Source organism: Meleagris gallopavo, chromosome 7, assembly GCF_000146605.3.
Source record: "Meleagris gallopavo isolate NT-WF06-2002-E0010 breed Aviagen turkey brand Nicholas breeding stock chromosome 7, Turkey_5.1, whole genome shotgun sequence".
Taxonomy (NCBI): domain Eukaryota; kingdom Metazoa; phylum Chordata; class Aves; order Galliformes; family Phasianidae; genus Meleagris; species Meleagris gallopavo.
In genome coordinates, this window is record NC_015017.2 from 34163321 (window position 1) to 34185736 (window position 22416).

Sequence of the window (22416 nt, forward strand, 5' to 3'; positions counted from 1 at the left end):
TAGAGGTCCCTTCCAACCCCTACAATTCTGTGATTCTGTGATTCAGTTTGAAATGTAATTGTATTGAAAAAGCAAGGCTAAACAGAGGAAGTTTAAAAGTTAAAAAGCTCAAGGCTAAAAAAGAGAAATAAATTAATAGCTGTGTTTCTTTTTCTTTCTTTTATTTTCAAGGACATGTTGCAAGAGAAGAGCCCTTCTGTATCAACATTGCCAAGAAGCAACAAAATACATAGCATGGCAGATTTTGCTGGGTTTGGAGAAAAGCCCAGGTGGCATTTCTCAAGGACAGGAGAGTATTTTACAAGTATGTAAATTATACTGGTAATTACTGGTAATTTTTTCCTTAAAAGAGGGAAGAAAAAAAAAAAAAAGGAATTTTAAGCTTTACTGGGCTTATAAACTACTGTTGATTTCAGATGGCCGATTATGACCAGTGTGGAAGGAGGTGAGGACTCATTTCTACACTGGCAAAATAAAGGCATAACTCACTCAGATTGCTAGACAGATGGAAGACAGCTACAACTTTTGCTCTTATCTTTTCTTCAGTCTGTGGCTGTCCTTGAAAGGATTCATCCTTCCAACTTGAGCACTGGGGATGTAAGAAATGGTAGCTGAAACACTTTGACCTTCATCCTTAGAAACAGGTATCTATAAACACTTAAGTAAAAAACATTTTCACAGAAAGTTCTGCATAAAATAGAGCTATCAAATGGATTACCACAGGATGTTAAGTTCCAGCCAAGTCATGACGACAATATTATCTGTTGAGAGCTTGCTAACCCGAATTTGATTTTCAATATATTTATGGTATTCCAAAAATAAGATAATCATCTGTGATGGAGTAGTTAACCATGCTGTACCCACGCACACTTGTGGTGTGAAAATTACAGATGCATTTAGTCAAAACACCATAGAAAAAAATAGCATTTCTCCATCTGAAAAATCAGACAGCACTCTTCTACGTTATTCGAAGTTAGATGCTAATAAAACACATATGATAGAGGAAAAAAGGCCCAAGTTACATGAAAATGAAATTACATAATTATTGCAGTAAAAATTAAATCTAAATGCTAACAATTTAGCTGACAAAAACTACTGTTTTTAGTATATGCAAAATTGTAGGTAAGGAATTTTATTTTTTTTATTTATTTTTTTTTTAAAAGGTTCTTCCCCTCCCATACCTTCTTACAGTGCCCATATTTAATCTCTGAAACAGAACTACAAACATACTACTGCGTTTTTGGGACATTTTCTCTTTTTGTTTGGAGAACCTAACGTATGATCTTCTTTTCCCCAAATGTTGTAGGACAGCAAAAAAGACTGGATCCATAATAAAAAGAGAAATTGTTACATGACATGGGCATAGGACTGAGAATCAGAAACTCAAGTTTCAGCTCTGGCTGAAATGCCAGCTCAAAAGGTAAAACCTATACATTTCATACTAACAGTAAATTGGCAAATCATTTTACTTAACAGAATGTTGGCACTTACACTCTCTCTCAAACTTTAATAGCTTCCAATTTATTCCTAAAGTAAAATCTTCCATCAATTCAATCATCTTCCCAAACATCTCTAAACACTGAAAACAAAACCCATGTATGTGCCAACCTCTCTCTTCTGTTTGTACAATATATTTTTTATGTTCTTCTTCTCTAAGGTCCCTAATTCACTTTAATGGAAGAGATGATATCATAGAATGGCTTGGTGTGGGCAGGATCTCAAAGATCACTTAGTTCCAACCCCTCTTCCGTGGGTGGGGTTGCCAATCACTATATCAGGCAGTAGATCATGCCCCATTCAACCTAGTCTTGAACATGTTCAAGAATGGTGCATCCAAAACTTCTCAGGGCAGCCTGTTCCAGCACTTCACCTCCCTGGGTCTCTAAACATGATGGTATAATACAGCAATAGAGACACTACTTATTGGTTATTTCATATGAGAGGAAAATCAAAGTCATTCATGAGAAAATAAAAGGGCAAGTACAGTAATACCTCAAACGAGCATCACAGTATTTTTTGGCATATTCACTCCAAGTTCCAAATCTTCCTGGAAAAAGTGCCTCAATCTGCATGAAAAGCTTTATAAAAAAGAAATGTCAGTGACAAACAGCCTTCAAGGATAAAACTGTTCAGAAATAATTCTCATTTATTACATGATGGTGTTAAGCTTATATTCACCAGCTGCACTATTCATGAAAATAACAAAATTCCATGCTCAATATTACTGATACTATCCCTAAAAAAGAAAAAACAACACACAGGATGCTAAATACCTCTTCAGGTCTTCCCAGAGCAGGAGTTCCAGTAAGAAGAATTGCTCTAGTGGCTTTCTGCACAATTGGCAATAAAATCTTGCTGCGTTTAGCATTCCTGGATTTCATATAGTGTGATTCATCAATCACAACTACCTTGAAGTTCTGCCTATACAGAGCGTCTACTAAAGTCTGGGCATCAGAAGTTAACAGGCCATATCCCAGAACTGTCACTTTGCTGCTTGATATTCTCCTAAAAGGGAAAATTCAGAAGTTGTCTTAGTACATATTTACTGTAGGAAAATTAACATAGCAAACAAGTTCCAGAAATATATATATTTTTTTAATAACAAAAGGTATGTATGATGTCTTTTGAATAGGCTAGTTACAGAATTGTTAGATTGACTAATAATATTGGCTATTCAATTGAAAAAAAATCCAACATTTCTAAGTCACACACATTTCATTACCATTTTCAGGGGACATCACTGTGGTTCAACACCAACAAGCTTAGCAACATCATGACAGACTCTCACTCACCCTCCTCAAAGAGACAGGAAGAAAATACGATGAAAAAACCTTGTGGGTAGAGATGAAGACTTTTTTTAATTTTAAAAAAAAAAAAAACAAGTATTGGAAATGATTTCTCACAATAGATTTTAAAACATACAAAGGCATAAAGCAGAAATTGTTTTTAAAATCACTAGAGAGCACTGTAGCCCTTCAAGAGCCTTTAAACACAGAAACACAAAGTGGTTAGGCAAACAAGTTACCAGAAAAAGACATATAGCTGATCTATTCATCTGTCAGAAACTATCACTCTGCTGGCCTGATTTTTATTTGTTCCCCAGTAGAAAGAGATCAAAAGCCAATCCAATAAGTACTTACAGTACTTACAGTACTTAAGAGTAATTAAAGTTTGTGCATGTGTACATCCATGCTTCTGGACATGGAGGAAGAATATTTTAAACCTATTTATATTAAGAAAGTAACCAACATTCAAGCAGTACACTTCATTGTTGAAGTTCAAAAGGAAAGCAAAGTACTGAAGTTAGAGAAATCAAAAGGTTTAACATACAGAAGTACAATTTCCCGAAGTGCTAAACCAAGCGTGTCAGCTCTGTTTTTGCATTTTCTTGCAAATGCATAAAGCATCCTTTATGTTAAAATATTGATTAGTTTAACAGCTAGGAAGCTTCCTGGGAATTAAGCAGAAAGCAAAGCTTTCCTCTTATCTCGTTGAGAACAAAAGTAGTAATGGTTAAGGTCTGTTTCTTTTAAGAACTTCAGAACATGAAATGAACACAATTCTGTTTGCCATTTACTTTTGTCTTCACATTTCCCTTATTCCACATTTCTCTTTGCTGCATTCAGCAGTATAAGCGTAGAGTTTTTATGTGCAGTTTAACTGAAATGATAAAAAAACACTCTTGTTCAATGGATCTTTATTTCCCATATTCCTCTAACAGCTTTATTTTGATTAGCAGTAGTAATTATCCCTTAATTATGATTTTAAACATATTTTGAATTGGATTTGTCTGGTTACAATTACCCCAAGGAGGATTCCAAGCTACTTTCTCATCTGCATGTCTTGGCAGTCATTTCCTGATACTCTCCAGACAACACGGAAGTCAATCTTCTTTGTCCAGAGGTCTTAGAACAATATCTAGACGCTGCTATGAAATTAACCAAGCTATTTACAGCAAAACAGATTACCAAATACCTTTTTAATTCAGTGTTTCCTTGCAATAGGAGAGTTATTTTAATAGCACCTAAGACTTGTAGTCCCACTGTAATGAATTTATGCTACTAAGTCTAAAGATAGAAAACCTGGATCACAGTGACCTTCACAGTTAGAGAATACTTACTATAACATTTAAATTTCTCAGTGCTCTAAATAGAAAGTCAGCTGTAATTAAGTCCTTATTTTCTAATGCATACTTGATTTTTTTTTCAAATATGTGTTCAAAATATTTTCCAGAAACTAACAAGTACAATACATCAGAGCTGACCAACATGTTCAACGTGTTCAATACGAAACACCCCAAAGTAACCAAATCTTCAGCGGACAGCCCATGCTACTGTGCAAAAATCAGACCTCTCAGCTACAGAGACAAGAAACAACCACAAAAACCCAACTCTCTGCTGAAACATAAAACCCAACTGAAATTTCTTTTATCTTGTTGAAATCCTTACTTTTCATTATGATCATATATATTGTGTGTTACACAATACATACCGCCATCAGTTTACAGAATAAAACAGGACTTTCTATCGAATAATAATGAATTTACCCAATATCAGTTTTGTTCTGAATGATAATAATATCATCTGGAGATAGTTCTGGAATCCACTTCTCCATCTCATCAACCCAAGGATATCTCAGAGATGAAGGCACTACTATTAAGAGAGGCCATTCCTTCCTGTAGTAGTAGGAAATAGCAATTGCTTGAATTGTTTTACCTAGTCCCATCTGTGAAAAGGAATAAAAAAGTTAAAAACAGAAGTTATGTTTGGAAATCACTGTTACTACAGTTAATCTATAATGAAAAACGATACTTTTCTTTAAAGGGATTCACACATACTGCATATTTGGTTTGCTTATTAAAGCTACAAGTGTCTTTTCCAGTGATTTCAGAAGGCTTTTGGTTCAGAGACTTAGTAGGATAGACTACGAAATTGACCAAACTCTTCAACTTGTTAATTTGTCAAAAACATTTTAAAAACCTATTCAAAGAAAAGATAAATACTGCCGAGATTGAAATTTCCTTGAGCTTCTTTCTGCTAAAAAACATCTAAAGTCAGAACTTGGAACCTATATCAGTTCCCAAACATTGCCTCTTTTACATTTAGGTTTTATAGTTGTACGTAACTATAACTTCTTATTACAAAAATATTTTATCTCTGCTAAGAAATTACAAATTCAAACTTCCATAATATGGACTAAATTTAAAACATTACAAGTCATGAATTTCACTGTTAATAAAAGTAAACCCTAGGTTTGCATCAAATTCAGTATTTTGTATTTTCCACTTCAGTATTTTCAAAACATCTAGGTAATATCACAGGAATTAGGCTCCACTCCGTGCCAACTTTCCTGAACGAAGCATGTTAAAACAAGAAAAAGTGATGTTAAAGTAACAGGAATATCACTTACCTCATCAGCAATCATACACCTACAGGTGAAATAGGGGGAAAAAAAGCAGAAAAATTAATAGTAAATATAACTGATAAACCAATCATTATAAATTGCTTACTATGAATTTAAGTTACGCATTCATCGAATCCCAAGATTTTCATCACAAGATTTTCTTTCTGACTAAAGGAAAAAAGATAGACTTCCTTTTCAGAGTGCCTCTGACAACAACAGTAAAAGTAATTTTGGTATGATTGTAATAGTAAGTACAACCAGTTACTCCAAAATTGTATATTCAATTTGTTAGTGTTATTGAAGAACACACAATGTGGAATTGAATTGCTGCTTTGGTTTAGTGCTATATTAAATGTAATCTTAAGAGACAGTGTTGAAGAAAATCTTCAATTTTATTGTCTTTCAGAAACAGCATTGTTTTTGATTCTTTGTGACTAAGGGTCACTTCTATGGCACACTGATTTAGAAAAAGTCACTTCCAGAGGTGTTTCATTTGTTTCGAAATAGAAACAGACATCCTTTCACCTCCCCAGCTGTACTGGGCAAAGCATTAGAAAATGAACTTGATTTTTTTTTTCATTTAGAAGCCCTTTAGTCCAAGTAGAGAAAATAATGGCAACTCTACAAGCAATTATTTAAGTGAATTTATATTTCCTGAACAAACATCACCTCTGATATAAATTTCTCTATAGGTATGTTACATTATGTCTTAGTATTAATTCTCTTAAGTCTGAAAGGATCTCAGGAACTTAAGTGCTCCTGACCCAGACAAGCTCCTTCAAAAACATTTTGAAATTGGATGACGGCCAATGGAATTATTTGATGGACATTCAGTTACACCATCAAATGGCTGACATCACGTGTTTCCAAACGTTGTACCCTCAGCTATTTCACGAACTTTTAGCTCTGCTATTCTACAAGTTCACACAAGTTGGAAAAAAATACACCCCCCAAAAAAACCAAAATCCCAAGGAAAAAAGAAACCTCCAAACACAAACCCAAGCAAACAAAAAACAAAGATTATCCAATTTGAAAGAATTATGGTAAAGAATTAAGAGTTAAATTCTTGTAATTAGTAGGTAAAACACCTACATCATACTCACACACCAACAAATTCAGAGGAAGACAAAAACTGTTCATCTAAGAAAGAAGAAAAAACTCTACTCCCTTTAAGTCTTGCAACACGAGGGTGACTTAAAGTTCTGTTTTCCTGTAACAACACCAGACTGCACAAAGCTTCAGACTTGCTAAGAGCCTTCTTACCACAATCAATGCTAAGATTTAAAAGCAAGATCTAAAATGAGAACAGAATGTCAACTTCTGCAATCTCAATAGCATTCCCTGCTTGAGTTTCAGCTAAGTAACTGGAGGTTGGATTAATCCTCCAGCTAATAAATAATCTGGGGAGTTTTTCAAGCACTGTATAATTTTCCAAATTTTCATAAAAAACAAAGTAGAAGAATAACTCTCACTGTTTTGTATCATAGTGCCACACAAAAGGCTTGGTCACACCATTGAGAAATACAGCACTGGGTGCTGCTGCTTGAACTGAATGGCACCAATAGATTGACAGCTGCATGCAGTCCATCACTTTGAAGATTTGTAAATGTTTACTGACAGAAAAGCATCAAGTCTCAGAAATAGAGACAGTCCAAGCTCCAGGAGAGAATGAACTTCACAGGCCACTCTGCTTGTGTCCCATCACATCCAAGGGAAAAAAATACAAAATTAAAATAAAAATAAAAGGACTTTTGCCTTGAGCTTTTGCTTCCTATCCCCAATAGCTTTCAGTCACAGGCACAAATGAGTCTTGATTAATTGCTCTGGATGAATTCCCTACTGCCTGTTCCCCATCACTGCATCTTCTGAGAAAACAATCTTCTCTGCCACACGAGTAACTGTGCACCCACTGCACCATGCAACTCAAATGAGACGTTCCTTCTGTGAAAAAACTGAGATCTTCCATGTCTCTGCAACTATAAGTAAATTTAACATATCAAGACATTAAAATTCTGTATTTTGATACTAGAAATTGTTTAAAATAATACAGAACTGCTTTTTCAGTGTTGGGTGTATGAAAATTCATGCAGGTATTCAACATGAGCTGTGATCACATTCAGTAACACACATCCTGCCATGGGGCCAAAATGGACATTCCTGTGGTCGAACTACAAAGCTTGGCAGAAAACACACAGTGGCAGTTCCCAGATCTGATGTGCTGGATACAAATTTGATACTCTGAGAGCTCTGGTACACTGATTCTTGCTCATTCAACCTGAAACTATAGATTTCAACATCAACATTTTCTTCCAACGCACAAAAAAATGTATATTATATAGCTTACGTTTTTGTAAGTTGCTATCTACTTGTAATTCACTTTGTAGCTGTACCCTCAGCTTTTTAGATGCTTTCCACTTCAAACTTGGTTGGGATGGAATGATCAAAACAAAGAAAAAAAGAAAAAAAACAACTGCTAAATCCACACAGGCAAAGGAAAAAAAAAAAGGCAGGAAGAGAATTATTTTTAGTGGCAACTTGAGATTGTGGAGCCTTTGTGTTTGTGATTTGCAGCTGGGCAGAGACATTAATTTGCAGACAACAAATACACAATTCTATTTTTAAATAATGCCATATATTGCTTACTTTAAAGAGTGATTTTTTCCATTTAATACAAATTGCTTCAATTATACTTCTAAAAAGAATTCTTTCTTGAAGATTCAGATTCTTAAAGGTGGCAACTTCTTACAGTAGACTGATTTTTAAAAACAGTTTGAAGACTGAAATCGAGTGGAATGCACAACTACCTAATGCTGGAGAATCATTATTAATTTTAGTTTTAACTCCTTAAACAAATGCAGAAAATGAGTAGCAAGCAAATGCAGAAATGTAGCAATTCAGCTACATACAGAGCAGAGACATCTGAAGATGAAGCTAAAAACATTCTTTAATATTATATTTAATCCTAAAGGATATCAAAGCGAATGCACAAATACAGAAAGTACATTGCATTCAGTAGCATCTGCTGGTAAGGAAATGTGGCAGAGAGAACAGGAATACAAATGTTCCTTGCCATCTTGTGCTGATAAATACAGTATTTCTCAGTATATCAGCTTCTATTTTAGCAGAGTATTATAAATAATGAAATGAAAATCACGTCATTTTAGGCGTGCATCTCCTACACAGCAGAAATAAATCTACTTTACTGTGAGCCTCACATTTTACAGAGATCAGAGTGAGAATACATGAGGTCCTACTGCACTGTGTTTTGGCGTATGCAAACCAACTACTTGGACCTTCGTTCTATTTTTCAGAGTAACAAGCCAAAATAAAGAAATTTACAAATTGCTCTGACAATTAAAAGCTAAGAGCAATCAAAATAAAAACTCTTAAAAGTATGTCAGCCACAGGAACAGATGTTTTTCATGAAATGATATTTTTTTTCCACTAGTTTACTGCAGCCATGTACACTTTGATGACTTAAGTATCTGCAGGACAACAGGAAGTTGTTCTGTTTCACTGCTTTCAATTATTTTCAGACTCTGCACATAGAACCTTCTGTTTTCAACTTCAAGTGAATATGTCTTAGGTGAAACCTGTTATGCAGCAGTGCTATCCAGAATAGCACATACAATTTGATCACTCACATCCATGGAAGATAAATACAAGCCAAAAGAGAAGTGGAAAAGAGCTAATAGAAAGATTAATGGGCAGCTGAGCCTCCCATGGTAGGAAATAACAAGAGAAATACGATTGCTTCATCTCCAAAAGGAAAAGCTGAAATGCAATGCTTGTTCCACCTCTCTCTGTTCCGTAAATCCACAAAAAACAATTTCAGAGATAGAAGGCACTACAGTGTTGGTACACAAAAGTCTCAGCCTATTAACACATCGAAGCTAGAAATTAGAATTGTATTCTTAATTAGACCAATAACTGTATCTGTGAAGAATCACAAAGGGAAAAAAGTTATTAATTACAAAGCAGAACCCAAATTTTACAGAGAATCAGCCTGGACCCTGCCAGCACCACAGGCCTCAGGAAACACATCTCCAATTCTGTGTTCCCAAACTGACATTACAGTTTCTGTTAACAGTTATAAAGATACAGTACTTCTACTACACTTTCCACCCTATTAAGTCTAAATCCCTTTGAAAGAACTGTAATTCAGCAATAAATCTTCAAATCTAGTTCTCTCCCATCTGTTCTGCTACAATAATTTGTACTAAAAATCAAAGGCTGAAGCAGGGAAACTACTTGCTTTTCTTCCTATGCCTGCAATCCCTACGTCGTTTAGGCACTGAAACATTAACTACATACATCACGGACTAACATGAATCAGGTGCACAAAAATTGTTTTTAAAGCTCCCCTGAAGTTTTCAGTCTTAGAACAAGTCTTAAACATGACTGCTTAATGCAGTTACAACATTTAAGTCGTCCAGTATCTGCTCTTAAAGGCGGAAAAAATAACTTATATTCACTGAGAGGGAAATCACCAAGAGTCCCCACATTTTATAGCCACATCAATTAGTTTAGAAGCGTATGGAATTTCTCCATCATTATAACCCAGATCATACAGAACTGATCAGATATCTGATAGTCACACGATACCATTTCAAAAGAACTACCCCACATTTTGCTTTATGTAACCTTAAAAACACGCAGCCGCTATTTATAACAAACGTCAGTATGTTCCACATTGCTGCAGTTAGACAAGCTGCCAGCATGAACATAAAGAAACAGATCTTCAGATACACGGAAGGGACAAATATGTACTTTTAGTTCATATATTTTGACTGCAAGAAGACAGACTTCTCGTTCTCTGAAGTTCAATTAGTCATTTCCTCTCAACTGGTAGTTACCCAATTTGAGCTTCATCGTTCACATCCCATCTGTTCATTTGACACCTTAATAATAGCTCTATCCAAGAATAAAAATCAGAGCTATGATACGCACTTTCACATCCTGTTTTAGGCTCAGCCCACATGGTCAAAAGTTTCAGTAAAGCAGGAAAAATCATTTTAGATGCCTCAGTTACACTTCCCCTCAGCAGAGAAGTCCAACTAGGCAATGAGCATCTCAGTCAACAGCAAGCTCCCTCCATTTCCTTTCCCATTTCTAAACATTTCCTTTCTTCACAGTGAATCCTGAGGTTGGCATCTGAATCTGTCTATTTCTGAAGGAATGCTGCTATTTTTTCCTAACAGAACACATCAGAATCTCACAGTAGTGCATTACACATTCTGCTACAATCTTCCTGGTATTCATAAACCTTTCACAGTTGTAGGGTCAGCAGTGGGCTTTGCACACAGCGGTAGCTTTCATAAACAGAAGGGAACCACACAACCTGATCTCCAAGACTTCACAGTCTTTCCCTTTCAAAATGCGTTAACTTAAAACTAAGAGAAAGTATCCTGATAGGTGAATATGCATGCAGAGAAGAAAGAGCAAATAGCTGTTTTGTTGGTTCACCTCAAGCATACATAGGTTTGAAACTTTAATTTTGATCCAGACAAAAAAGAATACAAACATCTATGAGTATAATTTAAGGGTCCACACAAAACTGAATGAACCAGAGCCCCAGAACCAGATAGTCAAGAGTCAGCACACACTACCAGAACAGTCTTGTAAAGGTGCACTTGCACATTCTTACTACAGAAAATCTTGGAGAGAAAACGGAACTTAGAGGAAAATCAGAGGAAGAAAAAGAAAAAGAAGGACAGAAGGGATGATAATTTTTCAAACCTCACAGAGCACAGGAAGATCTGATGGTTATGTTGACGTCAAGAAGACTGAACCAGCTTTGTAAAGCATAAGGAGAAACAGATGTTCAAAATCTATGCAGACCAGTTCATTAGAGAAGCAGAAGGGAAACTGAGGCTAAGCTTGTGTGGCATATGTCACACAGCCACAGGAAGTCGTCTGCATCAGAAAGACATTAATACTGAAAAAGTTTCAGGGAAGGAAAGAGTGTTTAAATGATAATTATTTCTATTTCTGTGTGTCTGGGTTACATTCAGGCAACCCTTCTGAAATGTTAGCAACATCACCAAGTAAACAATGCAATTACAGTTTGTTGTATTAATTACGACAACCTCAGCAAGGTATGTGAACAAAAACAAAGAATCTAATTTTGAGAGTTACTCCTGGAAAAACACCAACAGTTCAGGAACACACTGGCCTATGTCTGAGGTTTAACTTTATAACCTATCTAATTTATATACATATTTAAGAATCCTAGTAAGTCACGCAGTCATTGCTGTATGTTCCTTGCAACTACAACATTATTTTGCAATTATATTCTCTTTAAACTAGATAGTTCTGTCTCTTCATAAACCATGGATTAAAAATTAAAGGGTACATAGTGCTCCAATGTAATTATTGCTTTCTTCTGGGGATAATTCAACTTTTTGATTTATTTTCAGCAGCTATTTACCCAGAACTGCAGGCAGCTTTTTCAGAACAAGATCCTTCACCTTTAGTTCCATTTTCCAAGACAAACAGTCAAAGCAGTAGCACTTGATTTCTTAAAACACTGAAAAATTCTGTTACTACTCAAACAAACTAAAGCTGGTTCTGTTAGTGCAGCCTTTGGAACATGCTGTACAGAGGAAGCTTTGCATCTTTCTTTCACTAGTGTGGGTGTTCTGATATTCTTGGGATTCTCACCTACTCATGTGAGTCAGTTTTATATAACGCTACAACATATAATTTACCTCCTACTCACAAGCCAACACTTTAGCACTAACATCTTAACCAAGGGTTATTTAAGGAATCTGAACTCAGTGTATTTTTATATAAAACTGCGCAAGCAACCGCTACATTTGTGTGTCAGTAATCGCAGCACTCAGTCCTCAAACTAAAACATAGATGACTTTCTTGCAAAAATAATCAAGGTTGTTTAACCAAAAATAGAGCCCCAGAAGATTTCAGCTAGATTATACCCTTGCTCTTGAATTACATTAGGTGTTTTTAAAAAGTAAATAATGAAAAACCAACCATCAATCTAATGTAAGATGCACTGAATTGCCATATCTGCAGTGTTCTCAATTCTTCAAAGAAATACAGAGGAGAATGGCTGTGCAGTCTTAGGCTTTTCTCCAACACTCCTCAACCTGTATCTGAGTAAGACATCTACAATTATCTGTGTTTATGAAGGTTTGAGAGCCGTATGGGTGTATTAGCCAGCATATTTCAATATGGAAAAGGATGTGTGAAAAAACACGTATCAACCAAAGTGGTCAAGGCAAAGTTTAAACTCAGAGACTTAGAACCACAGAACAGTTTGGCTTGGAAGGGACCTGAAAGACAAGACTATCCAGTTCCACCCACCTGCCAGGCTATGGCCAGGGATGCTCCCACTAGATCAGGTTGCCCAAAGCTCCATCCAACCTGGCCTTGAACACCTCCATCAATGGGGCACCCACAGCCTCTCTGGGCAGCCCGCTCCAGTGCCTTGCTACATCTGAATAAAGAATTTCTTCCTCATGTCTAATTTAAGTCTATACTCTTTTAATCCAAAACCATTACATCTTGCCCTATCACTAGAGGACCTAGTAAGAAGTCTCTCTCCATTTTTCTTATAAACCCCCCAGACACAGATCAGCTCACCAGCTGAATTGCTGCAAGAAAAACTGACATCAATTAATTGGAACAGAATGGAATAACAAACTAATTTCAACTACTGACAATCTAGGCTACAAACTTTAACCTAGATATTATTTTTCAAGATTGAAATACTTGCAATCAAAGTAGCTCTTGCCTAGTATGTAATGCAATGCCATTCAATGACAGTTAGCTACTTCTTATTACTATCAAATACAATTTGCTTATTGCAAAAGCTGCAGAAGAACTCATCTCTTTGAGTCTTCCTCCTTACACCCAGTTCCCTCTGATCTGAAGAAATAAAGCCAATGGAGGCACTTGTTGATATCACTTAATACTCCAAGTCACCAAATACAGTAAAAATGAAACATTCATAAAGTATTCCTAGGCATGACTCAACAAAATGAATATTCAAGAAATTCCATTTTCAAACACAGAAATTCGTTAAATTGGCGTCTATCAAAGTCATTGTGACAAAAGTGGAGAAAGTAAGTAGACCTCCCTTCAGCTTTCTTATTTTGGAAATCCTTCTCTGAATTCTCCATATTAAAATCAAAATGGTCAAAAGTTGAACAAGAATTTAGATTAGCTGCAGTCTCACAGAAATATTGATATCACACATTCTTTTTGGTAACTACTCCAATTCAGCATCCTTGCCTGCAACATGTAAGAATGACATTAGTTATATGCTTACAAGAAAACAAGTCAGAATGCTCGCTCAGATTCCCAATAGATCAGACAGTACGTGGTCTTATTGGCTCTAGAATTACTATTTTTATTTTTTTCTAGACAAGTGTTAGGCAGTTTGTGCTGCTATACACAACACCTTTGGAGCATTTAGTGAAAAAGCTAGCATCTGCCTGTCTCTTCTGCCTCACTTTTACTAATGAATTATAAGCTCAAATCACAACAGCATATTTATCTTATTATTAAGGAAACTGGGGAAATGAATAGATTAATCCCAGCCCCATTAGTATCTCAGAGTGTATATTTCATTCAAGAATATACAGGTTTTTTGCTCCTCTTTCATGCTAGGAGCTTCTCTAACCTAAGAAAACATTAACTCAATCTCTACAGTCAATAATAGAGAATTCTCTCTACACCAGTTTCCTGCCACTACAGCAAAGCATGGATTAAGTGATGACAGCACAGGGAGTGCACAGCCTCAGAGATAAAAGAGAAGCGCAGATGCACATATTGCTTATTTCAAGTGCTATGTCCATATATTTTCAAAATTAGAAAAGACACTTTTATGGAAAAGCATCAGACCTTGTTAAAATATACCAAAGGGAATAGTGAAAGAATGCTTAAATCATAAAGGAGTGCATAAAAGAGAAATTTGGGTGAGCCAGAGGCTGACAAACTCATAAGAAAATTCAGCTACAAGCAGCAAAGGCTCTTGTTGTCTGTTATGGGACTAAAAGAAAATTAGATCTGAGTAAGGGACAGATTTTTTAAAAACAGTCCTCAGGAAAGCTTGACTTAATATATTTTACTTCAGAGGCTATGTGAACATGTGCCAACAATTCCCCAGTTTGACCCAGCTAAACTTGCTATGCCAATGAATGGCATTTCTTGCAGCCATAATGCAAGTACTTTCATACCCATTTCACAGTAAAGACATCAGCATCGTATTATTCAACACTCTTTTGTTAATGAAATGTTTCAAGAAAAGAAAAAACTAAGCCCATAATCCTAACTGAAATAACCCCATAGCCTCCATAACAGCCATTAGCTGAGGCATTTCAAATCTTTCTACATGCTTATTGCAGGCAACTGCTACTTCTCAAAGAAAAATACCTGATTTGAATTTATCTAGTTAAGCAGTTTCCTGAGGAAGCTCTATATTATAACAGCTTGCAAAGAATTATGTTTTCAAACACATTCATTAGCCTACACAAATTAACGTTAAAGAAACTACACAAGAAAATATGTATATAATTTTATTATTTGTATATATAAATGCATCTCAATTGCATATCATGTAAACTTTACTTCCCCTTATTACATCAGATCATGAGTAGCCTAGGGCTTCAGATACATTAAATTCAACTCTTAAATACAAACTTTGCTGCCTATTCTGTCAAAACCTTAGTGATCCACTAAAACTGTACGGTTATTCTTACAGTCACACCAGAAAAGTACATAGAATCATAGAATCCTTAGAGTTGGAAGGGACACTTACAGGTCATCCAGTCCAACTCCCCTGCAGCAAACAGGAACATGCAGAGTTAGGTCAGGTTGACCAGGGTCTGATCCAGCCTTGCTGGATCGAAGTCTCCAGGGACAGGGCATCAACCACATCTCTGGGCAATCTGTTCCAGTGCCTCACCACCCTCACCATAGAAGATCTTTTTTCCTTTATATCCAACCTAAGTGTACCCTCTTGAAGCTTTAAGCCATCTCCCTTTATTATATGACCACAGACCCTGCTAAAGAGTCTGTCCCCTGCTTTCGTGTAGCTCGCCTTTAGCTACCAAAAGGCCTTCTCTTCTCCAGGCTGAACAGTCCCAACTCTCAGCCTCTCCTTGAAGGAGAGGATTATTTTAGTGGCTCTCCTCTGGATGTACTCCAACAGATCTATGTCTCTCCTGTACTGAGGACTCCACATCTGGACGCAGTACTTCCACATTAGCACCCACCAGCACCTCCAGGTCTTTTTCAGGAGGGCTGTGCTCAATCCTTTCATGCTCCAACTTGTATTTGTTGTGACAGTTGCCTCAATCCAGGTGCAAGATCTTACATTTGGATTTGCTGAACCTCATGAGGTTCACCTAGGCCCACCACCCACTGCTCAAGCCTGTCTAGGTCCCTCTGGATGGCATCCCATCTCTGGTGTGTCCGATGCACCCCCACAGCTTGGGTCATTAGCAAACTGTTGAGGGTGCAGTTGACCTTACTATTGTTGATGTCACTGATGAAGGTATCAGAGTATTGGTCACAGCTCCAACCCCCACTTGTCACTGACCTCCATCCATTTTGAAAATATGAACTTCTTTACAGCCTCAGCTCAAATCACTTCTTTTGTGCCAGACCTCTATGACAACATTACTTTCCAGAGGAGCAACATGCAGCCTAAAGTCATGAAACTACTCTAATTGCTTAGATATTCTAGAACTTATGAAGCACAGATATCATTCTGCTTCCCACTTCTTTGACCTTTTAACACAGTAACATGATCTTAGCTAAGCATTTCCAGTCACTGTTGCACAAACTGTTTTTCTGATTTATAGGGTACTTAATTGTTGAATGCTCTATCAGTTGCTGTACTTGTTAACTGAGCACTCTGCAAGTTGTCTTCTGCTTGGTTGTTACAGCTCAGTGAGTTCCAGAACACCCTGATTACATGCCAGAATTGTACCAAGTTTAAAATAGAATACCACACAGATGCATCAAGATCTGTTAGTCATTCTCTTAACAGATCTACCATGCCATTAAGAACTACAGAAGCAAATGTGAATTAACTTATTTTCAGACTGCTCTATTAACATCACAAAAAGAAGGCTCTGCTGACAGCAGCCTCCTCTTATATGTGGAGATCTTGGATACTACAAACTGATTTTGCATTATTAAATATTTCCTCTCTCCTCCAGTAGGAGAAAAACAAAACAACTTCATTTTAAATCATGTTATATTACAGTTGAATAAAAAAAGTAATATAACTAACCTAAGTGTTGCTGTATCCGCATAACCTTTGTAACCATTCATTAATTTTTACTTAGAATAATTAATTCAAGCATATGATATAATAAGGAATTTACCTGCCACTCCTCTGAAGTGCAAACATGATGCCTTTCTCCTGAAAAGGAAGCAGTTTCTTTCTCAGTCTTTCAGGCAGAAAGGACAGCTCAGCATCAACACTTTCAGAATAAGAAGCTTCAAGTGTACATGTGTCCTGGAGCACATTTGCCATTTTGAACCTACAGGAAACAAAATCAAAAAAAGATGTCTGTCTTAAAAGATAGGTCTGCAATACATTATAGAATAAACCCTCATGGAATAATAACAGCTTGAAATACTTGACATTTACACATGAGCTGCTCTTATACTGACAGCAGTAGGAAGAAATGAAAAGGAAATACTCAGACTAACCAGTTGCCTTTTTCTAACACCTAACAGTCTAGGCTTTTAATGGCTGTCACATATGACAATTTAATTTATAAAAAATACATCACAAAGGAAGAACATCAGAATCGCCACCACATTAATTAGTAACTTCCAAAATATGACAGTCATTAAGATCCTCACAATGCTTATGTGAGAAAGGCGAAGTCACAAAGTTGTTGTAATTCAGTGAACCTCTCAAAAGGAAGATCAATCTCCCCTGATAACCCTTACCCAAAAGAAAACAAGCAAAATATCCAAAATACTTCAAGCATCTTTCCTGTTTCCAAAGTAGCACAGCTTCACTTGTATTACCATATAGATAAAGTGCTAAATCAAGTTGCCACAGAACTGCCTGCCTTAATTTAGAATTAAAAACAAACAATAAAGCTTCATTTCTCTCTTTATAGCTAATAAAACCATGGCAACGTATAAGGAGCGAGTTTTCCCCCATGAAACCACTTCCAAAGAGGTGCCATTCAGCAAAGGGGGCAAGGGGAGAATGCTGTTTTCAACATCAAAATTGTCACCAAGATTGTAAGAGAAAGTTGGCGAGATCTCCGTGTTTCACTGTGCTTTATCAACAGACTTTATTTTATAACAATGCCTTTGAAAACACATTAGTTTTTTTGGATTTTTTTTTTCCCCTGAAGTTGATTCATTTTCATCTTTTGGCCTATCTGGCTAAAAGTTATCTGAGGTGGACCTGTCCAAGAAACATGCTTTAGCTGGACACAAGCAATCTACTTAAATTAGCACACACATGAGCAAACTCCTAAGTCACCCAGAGGAGTATCCTCGTAATTTTTTAAGAGCTTGGAGGTTTTTCCCCCTCCAGGCTACAAAGTCAGATTGAGGACCAGACTCATGAACCACAGAATTGCAGGGGTTGGAAGGGGTGTCTGGGAATCACCAAGTCCAACCTCCCTGCCAAAGCAGTTCCTACAGCTGGTTGCACAGCTAGGCATCCAGACTGGTCTTGAATATCTCCAGAAAAGGAGACTCCACAACTTCCCTGAGCAGCGTGTGCCACTGCTCTGTCACCCCCACTGGGAAGAAGTTCCTTCACATATTGGTGTGGAACTTCCTATGCTTCAGCTTGTGGCCATTTCCCCCTGTCCTACCCCACAGACCACTGAAAAGAAGTTGGCCAATCACATCTTGAGAATTCCCTAGAAAGTACAACATAATGCAGATGATAAACAGCCTGCAACCCTATTGTCAATAAAATGTTCTAACCACTCAACTGGAAGAGGTTGGTGCACATTGCTTTCTCAATGCTATGAAATAGTTTTTTTTCAAAGTTCCCTATTCAATGATGATAGTTATTGATCATTCAAATACAGCTTATTTACAGACATTAAAAAGTATTTACTTTTTCAGGGACATTACAAAGAGAACATTTAACTTTTAATAAGGAAACTAAATATCTACTAAAATTTGTAACTCTAAGATCAGGAAGTAATGGCAAAATATGGCCAGTATGTTTCAGGTTAAAAACAAACAAACAACAAAGCAGCAGCAGAAACAAAACCAAACCAGAATCTTCCTTTCAGAAAGAAACATTCATAAAGCACAGAATACATCAATCAAAATTCTCATAGTGCACTTCGCTGACTTTGTCCATGAGAACAAGACCAGAGAAGAAATACTGCTCTTGTTCTCTGAGGACTTATTAGATTTAATACATCAGACTGTTCAGTAGTAGCGCACCAACTAAACATGTGCAAAGGAACAAACCCTACATCAGAGCATAAACAAAAGGTCTTTGACCCTGCACTGCCTAATTGTCTAATTTTGGATTCACAGCCTATAAAATGAGCAAGACCTTAATGAGCACAGGAACAAAAAGCATCAGCCAAAATACACCTCTTGTATTGTCAACAGTAGGTTTTGTACTACAAGGCTTGGTATCAAGTTTTTGTAAGAACATCTTGTGCTCAGAGTTGTTGAAACTTATGCATTTCTGAAGCAACTCAGAAGTCAGATATGATTTGATAGGATGAATCATAACACTTCCAGTAAGAAACTCACTGAGCTATTGCCATTCTCTTCAAAGATCTGCAGGGCTAAATAACCTGGTTTTTGCACTGACTAGTTACATAGATAGACCTGGGGGCAATGGAACTGGTTAAAGTAATCAGTGCAGCAAAGTAAGATCATGCAAGACAGAGCTTGCAACAGCTTGCTTCTAATATCCTGGAGTACTGTTAAATAAAACAAACAGATTCTGATGAAGTTATATGAAAAAGAACAGCACTCATACGTAAATTCCACGTATGAGTTTTTAGATACAAAACTTGACACACACTCTTCCAGACAAAGTTACATTCTCTTTAGTGAAGAAAATCTATGTGCCACCACACTGCTGCACAAGAGAATAATATTGCTCCATCTTCCAAGGGCTTTCTGAGGGCCACCAGGTTACTAAAACTAAGAACAATTGGCAACATTGGGCAAGGTGAGTTTTTCCAAGACAGCCAAACTTGCTCAGTGCAGTGCAGCCTCTTGGTGCCACAGCATGGATGGTAGCATGCATCACCTTAAAGTCAGGGCAAGCCAAAGGAACACAGGACTAGAGAGCTACAAAAAGAAGTCAACTGGAATTTGCTCTTCTGTAGCAAAAGAATTTGGCACTATTGAAGTACTGTTGACAAAAGTGTCTGTAAACAGAGACCCTCCCCCAGTTTCTGTTGAACTGTTAACCTTTGCATAACATATAAACCACTAAACATATTACCATACGTGCATGAAAACACAAATCCAAACTGGAATCATGGTGCATGTCTTCTATAGATTTCTTTGTAATTGATAATTAAGCTAAAAATCAATGCCTTATATATAACTACTTTGGTAGAGATGGTCATTTAGAGCTCATTTTAGATAGATCAAATATGCACAGCATTTTGTAATTTCATCAAATAAACACAAATTTATGTTAAAGTAACAGTGAATCAGAAACACTGATTGATGTCCCAAGGAGGCCAGTTTATGCCTGTTGTTCTACCCATTAAAGCTTCAGAAGCTCTGAGAACAGATAAAAGATTTCTCTTTTTTTTTTTTCCCGCCCCCCCATTTACTCCTAAGTCCCAAGTATGCTCTAAAATACATCATGACAACTCTCCCACATCTCTAGATCACAAGCATAGGAACTTTGGTTTCCTTACATAAAAGAGACCTAAAAGCTCTGATGCTGAGATGCAGCAGATGCAGCATTCAGGGCTTCATTGAGTAAACAGCAGTGACAGAATTCTCATGACTAACAAAACAAAGCCACAAAAACAACATAAATGAAAATGCATATGGTATTCTCTCAAGCTTTCTAAAGGGCCAGAAGAATGAAATAACAGGGTTACTAAAATGATAGCATGTATTCATCCGAAATTGCTGCAGAATCTCAGAAGTAGATAACGGAAAGTGATTGCACTTCTTAAAAGGGATAATGAAAATCTGCGGTATTACAACATTATTCATTTCTGGAGAAAAAAAGTGAGCAAAAATGATGAAACGTAGAACTTATGAACAACAGGATAAACATGTCTGTGCACAGGGTATCAACGTGTCTTTTGTACAGGTAAATCTTATCTTTCAGGTCTACTAAAAGATTTTCAGAGGGGGAAAGTGTCCAAGAATGTACATACAAACTGGCTGATGCAGTTCAGTTTCCACTTTTTGAAACTTAAAACAGAGTAAGTTTTATTACTATATTCGTACAGTACTTATCATTTCCACGAAGGAATCTGAGATGAAAAAATCTCTCATACTTTTAAGGAAACTAGACCACCAAGAAAAAAAAAAACACAACACCAAAACAGGAAGATGACAGCACTGCAACCTTCTTCTCTTGTTCTTAGAATACAAGCCTGTTCATACACAAGACATGAAATCAGCAATATTTCAAAGCAGTCTGTTCTAGCATTTACTGCATTCACTGAATTCGTAAATCTCTTGGAAAAGCAAGTACTGAGGAGTAGGAGAAGCATAAATATTAATCAGATGAAAATTAAACATAATAAAAAACAAACAAAAACATCCCTGGAGTTCTGTCATTGCTGCTTGCTTCACTGCATTCTTCCTTCCAGTGACACAAGCTGTTTAAGACACATAAACTCATGTACTGGAAGGTCAGATGACTGATGAGAACTTCAAGGCCCAGTGGGAGCTTTGAGTTCCAAGACAGCTGCTTGCTATCACAAGCAATGGTCACTACACAAACCATTTATTTCATAGACTGCTCATTAGGAAAACATTTCCATGCAGACCCCTAAAACAAACGGGTGTTTCCACTACACATTTAATTTATAAATGTTTCACAGAATCATCTTTTGATGTTCTTCACTGCGCTATGACTGTATTTTCCACGAGGCTTAATGGGAAACACAAAGCTTTAAGAAAACCACAGAATCCATTCTTCTACCAATAAAAAAAATCTTAAAACGACTTAAGATATTGGAACAGAGAAATTAAAAAGAACGATCAGTTAGACAGAACAAAGGACAACAATCACAGTACCACGCATCACGTCACAATTTTACCACAGGCTAGCGGGGAAAACAAACACCTTCACCTCTACTTGGGGAACAAAACTTTTTGTCGGTTGTCCTGGACTTACACACGTGCGACAACACCCCAGCGCTGGGGCAAGTAGAGCGAATCTTTCTGTTGCAAACGCGGACTGAGAGAAAGAAGCCCACAGGCACCCAACCCTCGCCTTACAGCAGGCCCAGCTCAGCACCTCACGCCTTGGCGCGCTCCGTACTCAAACGCCGCCGCCGGAAGTGACGTAAAACCGGCAGCGCGCACGCGCAGGCAGGAAGCCGCGGGCTTCCCGATGCGCTTCCGGGGGGGGGGCGTTGTGGTGTTGTGCCGTGCTCGGGCCGCTGGCTGTAGCCAGGCTGAGAGGCCGAGCTGGGACTACAGCTCCTAGCTTGCTCCAGCCGAGTTTTCCGTGGCTGCGATCTAGGCAGTTCACCGCTAACCCCGGGTGAACAACTACGCTCCCTAACTGCCGTTAGCCGCGGCTGCAGTCTGCGCACCGCCGCGCTGCTAATGGTCGCTGCTGTGCCGGTCTACCCGCCGAATGGGGTTCTTATTGGTGATGCGGCTGTCTGTCAGCGCAGCGGCACCTCTGATTGGTCGTTATCTTCTGGATAGGCCTGTACCCGCCTAGGCACTGAGGGGCGCCACTCGCCGGCAGCTTTGAGGGCGGGCGGCGCGCCGCTGATTGGCCAGCTCGGCCGTAACTCAGGAACGTTCCAGGCCGCTATTGGCAGCGGCGCGGCGGAGGGGCGGGCCTCTCTCCCCGCCGCG

General features: G+C 37.6%; 1 protein-coding gene across 1 annotated transcript; it reads right to left on the reverse strand.

The window, feature by feature from the left end:
- Positions 1-7: 7 nt before the first annotated feature.
- On the reverse strand, positions 8-22020 carry LOC104911845 (DNA annealing helicase and endonuclease ZRANB3-like). The gene is made up of 7 exons (XM_031554268.1): positions 21842-22020; positions 16764-16922; positions 5410-5428; positions 4547-4725; positions 2274-2505; positions 1993-2078; positions 8-589 (listed from the first exon to the last, which is right to left on the reverse strand). Exons 2-7 carry the CDS (start codon positions 16913-16915, stop codon positions 532-534), a joined length of 726 nt encoding a protein of 241 aa, XP_031410128.1. The 5' UTR covers positions 16916-16922; positions 21842-22020; the 3' UTR covers positions 8-531.
- Between the last annotated feature and the right edge of the window lie 396 nt (positions 22021-22416).

Coding starts and splice junctions, on each gene's coding strand:
- LOC104911845 (XM_031554268.1), bottom strand. CDS start 16,915: ATGGCAAATGTGCTCCAGGACACATGTACACTTGAAGCTTCTTATTCT. Junction 2,506..4,546: donor CAGAACAAAACTGATATTGG/GTAAATTCATTA, acceptor TTTCCCTTTTAG/GAGAATATCAAGCAGCAAAG. Junction 2,079..2,273: donor CTCTGGGAAGACCTGAAGAG/GTATTTAGCATC, acceptor TTTTTTATAAAG/CTTTTCATGCAGATTGAGGC.